Source organism: Prinia subflava, chromosome 3 (genome assembly GCF_021018805.1).
Source record: "Prinia subflava isolate CZ2003 ecotype Zambia chromosome 3, Cam_Psub_1.2, whole genome shotgun sequence".
Classification (NCBI taxonomy): Eukaryota; Metazoa; Chordata; class Aves; order Passeriformes; family Cisticolidae; genus Prinia; species Prinia subflava.
In genome coordinates, this window is record NC_086249.1 from 18,556,834 (window position 1) to 18,564,574 (window position 7,741).

At 44.8% G+C, this 7,741-nt stretch overlaps 1 protein-coding gene across 1 annotated transcript; it reads right to left on the reverse strand.

The window, feature by feature from the left end:
- Window positions 1-5,724: 5,724 nt before the first annotated feature.
- On the reverse strand, window positions 5,725-7,319 carry LOC134548930 (epidermal differentiation-specific protein-like). The gene is made up of 2 exons (XM_063394176.1): window positions 7,257-7,319; window positions 5,725-6,744 (listed from the first exon to the last, which is right to left on the reverse strand). Exon 2 carries the CDS (start codon window positions 6,689-6,691, stop codon window positions 6,161-6,163), a length of 531 nt encoding a protein of 176 aa, XP_063250246.1. The 5' UTR covers window positions 6,692-6,744; window positions 7,257-7,319; the 3' UTR covers window positions 5,725-6,160.
- Window positions 7,320-7,741: the final 422 nt, after the last annotated feature.

Below are 7,741 nucleotides of genomic sequence, written 5' to 3' on the forward strand. Positions count from 1 at the left end.
CTTTCTTGCACTGAGGGACCCAAAATGAGCACAGGATTCCAGGTGCAGGCTCAGCAGTGCCAAGCACAAGGGGATGATCCCTGCCCTGGCCCTGCTGGCCACACCATTGCTGATCCAGGCCAGGTGCCCTTGGCCTTCTTGGCCACCTGGGCACAGCTGGCTCATGTTCAGCTCTCTGAAGGTGTGGATGCCCCATTTCTTGAAGGGTCCTTTAGGGTCCCTTCCAACCCAAACCATTCTCTGATTCTGTGACATATATAATCACATAAATGTGTATAGTAATAGATGTACATGGTACCATCATAGATAATGATCAAAACCATCAATATTGTTGTCTCAAAAGCAGAAAGAAGGCCACATTGTAGACCCCAGAATGTAAAGAGACCTTCTGGCATGGTGTAAGACCAGCTTCAAAGTCAGAATTTTAAAACAGAAACAAGGCAAAAGAAACATAGATATTTTCAGACATTTATCTTGCACTCAATACTGTTTTATTTTAAATAGTACTTTATACTTTCAGTTTTGAAATTAAGCACTTGAATCTGGTTAGACATGGTGCTTCTTTCATAAACATGTCAAGCAACAATCTAATTATGCTAAATATGGCTCTAAACATTTTTCCAATTCAGGCTGAAGTAAATGCTTCAGATATTACTTCTTTTTGATGCTTTTTCTCTGTCAGTTTTTTACATAACTATCTGTGGACCACCAATATTGTTTCTCCTCATTTCCCCATCCTCCTTTATTTTCTTCTCCAGTTTGGAACAAATTATTTCCTACATCAAGTTATTGGTTCTCCCAAATGCCACACTATGCTCTCACTGACTCTTTCACACTGGATCTTTGCTTTGTGGAAGACAGAATCCCATAAACCCTTCTGCCAGGAATTCTGTAGTGTGTGTTCCCAGGGCTCAGCCCATCCTATCTCTGGTCACTGTCTTTCAAGGCACTTTGATCTGACTTGTTCTACTCTGGGGTTCCTGACCAACTTCCAAGCACCAGAAACAACATCTAATGAGGTACTGAATTGAATTGAACTAATAATAAATTGTGGAGTCAGCTGTATTTCTGCATTTTTAAATAACTACCTTTGGTCACTTATCAATAGGATCTTAACTTTACAGGATCACGCTACGGGAGGTTGTGCTTCCTCTCTGCTGGTTTTGAAATTAACTCACAGGCATTCTGGACAACATTACAAAGTCATCACTAGAACATTTCCCAGAGTTAACTCTAAACCCTTGTTGCTTTAGCAGTTGTTTAAAATAGTTCTGGTTTATATTTTCACAAAATATAAATTTATGTTGCCACTTTAAATTCTCATGAAAATCTACATTTGCGTAAAATTAATTTTTAGCACGAAAGTAACAGGATGTGAAGATGGATTCTCTGTTTCTTTGATTAGTTTTTAATTTATGCTTGCACCTGTGTTGAAAGACACTGATGTCAGCTCAGAGGAAACTATCTGCAGCAGCACAACCACTATCACAAACAGAAGCTAGGGAAGAGTTAGAGAAAATTCTGAGACCGGGGTCTCTAGGTGGTCATGCTGGGTCTAAGAGTGTCTTCCCCAAGCTTTGAGCATCATGTGGCACAGAGCAGTGTGTGGTGTTTCAGCAGGAAAGCCATGGCTCAACTTGCATTAACACCTCAGCTACAACAGAGGCAGTGACACATGACAGAGAGACTGCTACAGGGCATGGAGTCTGCAAGACCAGATTAAAGAGGCATGGTTCCTGCACAGGCCCAAATCTCAATGGTGTGTTCTGTTGATCCTTGGTGTCTCTCCTCCTTCATTCACCAGCTCTACAGGTGTCTTCTTCTGTCCTGCTAAGACACATCTTGCTCCACAGGCTTCCACCACTTGTGATATTTAAAATATGGGAAGACAACCTTGTAAGGGTATCTGGAACATGACAGCCTCTGTTTCATGAACTTTATCAAATAAAGACATTTTTGGTTCAAGAGAAGATATAATGGTGTGATTTGCTAGCAAAGTTTAAGCTGGAGCAGGCAGCAAGTGGGGCATGGATATAGAGAGGGATTTCAGACAGGCAGGAGACTCGTGCTGAGATTCAAGGCACCCACCCCTGCCAGAACACCAGTGAGAACAGTGTGCATGTGTGAGTGGGCTGACTGCAAGCACCAAGCTGCACTAGCCAGGGAGGAGGAGACACCAAAGTGTCCTTTGGTCAGAGAACCCGGCGCCAGGTATGAGACTGGACAGGCTGAGGGCTCTCAGTCCTGTCGGGAGCACCTGTGAAGGTGCCTGGGGCTGTAAAGAGTGAGAGTGTGCAGATCTTCACTAGAGGGCTTCCATGTGGTGATCTGCAGAGGAGGAAGGAGATGGGGCTGTGCTCTTCCATTCCCTTTGTGGGAGCAGTAGTGTCAGTGTGGGGTGGCTCAGGGCTGCCTCGGTGTGTGGCAGCAGGAGCAGTTGGCCGTGTCCATGCCCTTTCCGTGCACACGTGTGTGCCTGTGCCTGGGTCACACAGCCAACCCCAGCACGGGCTGCTCCTGCAGCCGGGGCAGGGCACCTGGAAAAGCAGCCCTCGACAGAGACCCTGCAGCCTGGGCTCCAGCAGCTGAGCAGGAGGAGTTCCTGGGGCTGAACTCAGCTCATCCTGGGTTATCCCTACACACAGCACTCGAAAAATGACTTGATCAGAAAAAAACCCTGGTACTGGGGCTTTTCCCACAGAAGAATCACTCTTGAGTAACATCAGTGTTCTTTCCTTTTACTTTCAATCCTGATCAGCTGCTTGTAGAAACTATCACAGGCTTTCTCAGAAAAGCATCTTGTGTGTTGAAATCCCACAATCTGCAGATGCAATCAGTTCTCCTTTTCTTGCACTTGTAGTCCAACGTGATTCTATTTCTACTCTCTTGAAAGCAGGAAAATCACATTCTGAAAAATTTCCTTCAAAAAAATCCCAAAATTAAACAAGAAACACAGCACTCAGTGCTGTGGTTGAGTTGAAGTGTTAGGGCATGGGTTGGACTCGATGATCTTAAAGGTCTCTTCCAACCTAGTAATTCTGTGATTCTGGGATTCTGTAATCTCTAGTGGTGTGTTTAAAATTGGCTGACCTCATTGGGAAAATGTTTCTCAGCCATGGAAGAGACAAGGCTCAGGGAGGTGCACAGCAAAAGGACACCTAGGAAAGAGTTTTATCTAGAAACACAGAATCTCTGACTGGAAATAAGGAAAAAAAAAAAATACCCTAAGGGATTTTCATGACTGGCAGAAGGGCTAGAGACCCTGGGGAATCTCCACCCTTGCAGTTGTTACGAAATCACTTAAAGATGGCCATGAGTAACCTGGTAATGTTTGGAGGTAGCTCAGCTGTGAAGAAGGCCTTGTACTAGGGAGGTCCCTTCTACACTAAATCTTTCTGTCAGTAATTCTAAGGAATATTTAAAAGCCTTTGTCTTTCTCTGCCTAATTTCATCCTTTGTTCAATTTCAATGAAAAACTGTCATCGTCAAGGCATGTGTACAGTAACTTTGATTATTTCTTGGACCTTTATAAATGCAATTTCTCAATATCAGACTTCCCTCCCAATTCCTCCACAGGCTCTCAATCATTAAAAATGTTTCTACTACAAAGAAAAGAGAAAAGATTATCTGAGAGCATATGTGTTACACCTTAAAGTGAGACATTGCAAGAATTTTCAGGTCATAGTGTCAGAAACTAGGAAAGAATATCAACAAGGATGTTTTAACATCATTTTTTTTCCATTGTACGATACTACTCCATAATCTTGAATTCCTTCCAGGTATGTGGTGTTCTTTCACTGGCCTTCATGACATTCACGTGTTACCCACATGCCTAAGAAGCAGCTAGAAAGATACTATTCTTCTACCCTTTAATACCACAACCTTAAATCATCCAGCCTCAGCTGGAAAAATGCTAAAGCTTTAGCAGAGACTTCTGTCGACACAGCCTTACACAGTAGGATAGGGTAGATTTTCTCCTCAGTCACCCTCGGAAAATACAGGATTTTGCTGCTACTTGGAGCTATAAGGACCCATTGTGCTGATATTCCAAATTTAAAAGTGTTGCCAAAGAGGTACTGTAGATGTAAAAAGAGGAATATGAAACTGAAACACTGGGACCTGAAACCACAACAAGGTTCACAGTATTGCTGAATTGGCTCCTTCTGGAATCACAAAGTCACAGAATGATTTTGGCTGGGAGACATCTTAAACACCATCGAGTTGCAGCCCCCTGCCATGAGCAGGGACACCTTCCACTTGATCAGGTTGCTCAAATCCAGCCTGGCCTTTGAGGGATGGGTCAAGCACAGCTTCTCTGGGCAACCTGTGCCATTGCCTCACACCACTCTTCTTAAAAATACTCCTCCAAATGTCCAATTGAAATCTCCCCTCTCTAGAATTCAAAGGCCCCAGTAAAAATCTGCAGAGCTGCTTGCAGTACTCCAGGTGGGACCTCACCATAGTGGATCACAGGGGAGGAACCTCCTCCCTTCACATGCTGACTACACCTTTGGCAGCCCAGGATGGCGTTGGCTTTCCAGGCTGCCAGCTCACAGGGCTGGGCCATGGCCAGGTTTCCATCCAGCACTGTCCCCAGTTCCTTCTCAGCAGGGCTGCTCCCTGTCCACTCATCCCCCAGACTGATCCCATCCTGCAGATCAGGAGGTGAAGGCTTTGCTGAAGCTGTGCTGGCTGTCTCCAGTCACCTCCCTCTCCCCCATGTGCCCACAAATCCCAACACAGAAGTGAAAAATGCAGGAAGTAGCATGAGATATGGAATTGTTAGCCACACACACACAAAGGGCCTTGTCAGCATTAATGGAAATCAGTAACAAATGGTGTCCCTCAAGGGTCCCTACCGGCCCCAGCAGTGCTCTGTGCCTTCATCAGTGGCACAGGCAGTGGGATTGAGGGCACCCTGGGCAGGGTTGCAGATGACTCTGAGCTGAGGGATGTGTTTGATCAGCTGAGGGAAGGGACCATGTGGAGGGACCAGCTTCAGCACTGGCAGCATGTGAACCTGGTGAGGTGCAAAAAGGCCAAGTGCAGCTCCTGTGTGACCAGCCCAGCCACCAGTGCAAGGAAATGGTGCCAAACAGGAGGTCAGCACAGAGGGAGACAAACCCTGCAGTGCAGAGCTGCCCTGGGACAGCTGTGACAATGCACAGCTCAGGGCATGCAGCTGTCATTGGGCAGGGATGGAGCAGAGCTGAGACTCTGCTCGTCCAGGTAAATTTGTGCATGGCAAAACAGATCATTTAATACCTTGTCACCCCTCCTCCCTTATCAAGTTTCTACAGGTTTAAAAACACTAGGAAGTTTTTTCCACTGGGATCGACCAATCTGTCACATCAAACTTATGAGAACCTCCTGTTTGATTATGTGATTTGGGCAGTGGAAGACTGTATCACCAGCATGATTCAACACTGTGATTGATTGTATGAGTTACAATCAAACATCTGATCCTTAGGAACTGTCTGCGTGGGAGAGCTAGGCCAGGATCACAGCAAGAATCAACATGTTCACCAAATTTTTAGCACTGGTTGATTCAAGCCTGAACCCGCTGTAAGTGAAGAGTGAAACTGGAAGGAGACACAATTCTCCAGGAGATATACAGGAAAAATATGCAAGTGACCCTGTGAATCATTCTCTGGATACACAGACATGTCACCATTAAAAAGCAGTATTTTTTTATTCTAATGATGCATAAAACAGACCCACTGCTGATTGCAGAAGATTCTTTATTGGCTCCAGTGCAAAATGGATTACAGACAACTGCAGAAGCCATGGTACCTTTGTAAAGCAAAATAAAAAGAAAGCAATGCTGGCCCCACACTTACATTTTCTGTTTCATTTAGCAACAGAGACAACACAAAATACTTCAACATTCCATAGCACAGGACTCGAGATTCAGGGTGTATGAGGTTACACATCCCTGGCATTCTCTTAACTTGGACACTGTTTCATATGATCAAGCATGATAATATCTTCATTTATGGGGTGGGGGAAGAGTGCAAGGCAGGATAGAGAAGTACAGATCTGCAGTGCAGCAGAGCAGAGAGCTCCCAGGGTAAAAAAAGCTACAAAAGCAGAAGGAGAAATTTAGATCTCAAATTTCTTGCTGGTGCTGCATCTTCCTCAGCTTTGGAGGATTTGCATTCTAATAAGAGCGGCCAGGGCGAAGGGGACGCAGGAAGGAAAGCCTGTCATTGAGGTAGATTGCCCCGTAATGTGGAAGGTTATCTTTTTCTCGTGCGATGTATTGAATCCCACTTCCATCACTGTGCTCACACAGCAGCCAGGCACCTCTCTGGACTTTGTGGGAAGACATGATGTCATTGTCGAATCCTGCAGCCAGGTTGGTTGCTTGTCTTATTACCCTGCTCTTCCCTCGATAGTTGGGATGCTCATAGAGAGTGATCTGGGGATCGTGCAGATCTTCAGTGATCATCTGCAGAGAGCTGATCGTATCATTCATGCTTCTACCAACATAGTCGTGTTCCCCCTCCTCAAGTACCAATAACCTGCCTGTATAATTTATATGCTGGTAAGCCACCCAAGGCTGGCCAATTACTCTCACTGAGGAGATAATATCATTAAAATCCAAACGTCCCAGATTGGAAATGTCAGAAGTGATTTCTCTGGACACACCCCTGAAGTGGGCATGCTCATAAATGATGATTTTTCCCATCTTAATAAGACTTCTGAGGATGAGAGTTCTTGCTGTAGGCCTTGGATAAGAGCCTGCACAAAAGGAAGACAGAAAACAAGCAATGTTGCAAGAAGACTTTACGCAAAATTATGGAGAACATGGGGAAATAAAGAAAATGTAAAACATTTTGAACAATGAATAAATGTAATGGCTGGAAAGGAACGAAGGCTTTACACAGTAGTTTCTATTTGGAACGAAAGAGTAAAATGATATCTGTATCCACAACTACCCAGTTCGAGTTAGATGTGTGTGTTGCTTTAGGTGTATACCCAAGATTAAGTTGTAAAATACTCTCACATTCACCCCTCACAATTGTGTGTCACTGGCCCCCTCCACCCTCTCCCTTGCTAAGCTTTGTTTGTCCTGCAGCAGCCATCTCCTCCTCCCCTAAAGATGGGTTCAGGCTCTGCACATGCACACAGCAGACCCTCACGCCTGTGCTCAGCTCTCACCCCAACACTAAAGCCTCCTTCCCTTCCCCTGCATTTCCCAGCAGCTGCCCAAGAAACCCTTCCAGTTCTCCTGCACAAAGTGTGCCTCTTACCTTGGTGTCAGCTGCAGGGCTGGGGAGAGCTGAGGGCAATTCCTCCAGTGCAAGGGCTGCTGTCGATGAAGGGCACCTCATCTCCTTCCATTTATAGATTGCACAGATGTCTTGTGAAACACCGCATTACACAGAACTGAGAAGTGGTACCATGCCCAGGGATCAAAACTCATTAACTCATCCTATGCTAGATTAGATGTTCCTACAATCAGACATCTTCTTCTTCTAGTTCAAAAGTCCATTGAAGTGTGAGTGACTTGATGAAAACTGGAAAGTTCAATTCTTGTTTGTCTTTCTCCTCCAGAAGAAAATGGAAGCAGAGCAATAAAAAGATATCAAAGTATTTTGTGACACATGTACCATAGAATGTTTCTGCCTGTTTGAGTTTACATTTCTGCTTTTCTGGGAAGAATATTTATTGAATACACAACAGTAGTCTTCTTAAGAGTTTTGATGGAAGATTTCCAAGTGACAGTGGTGACATT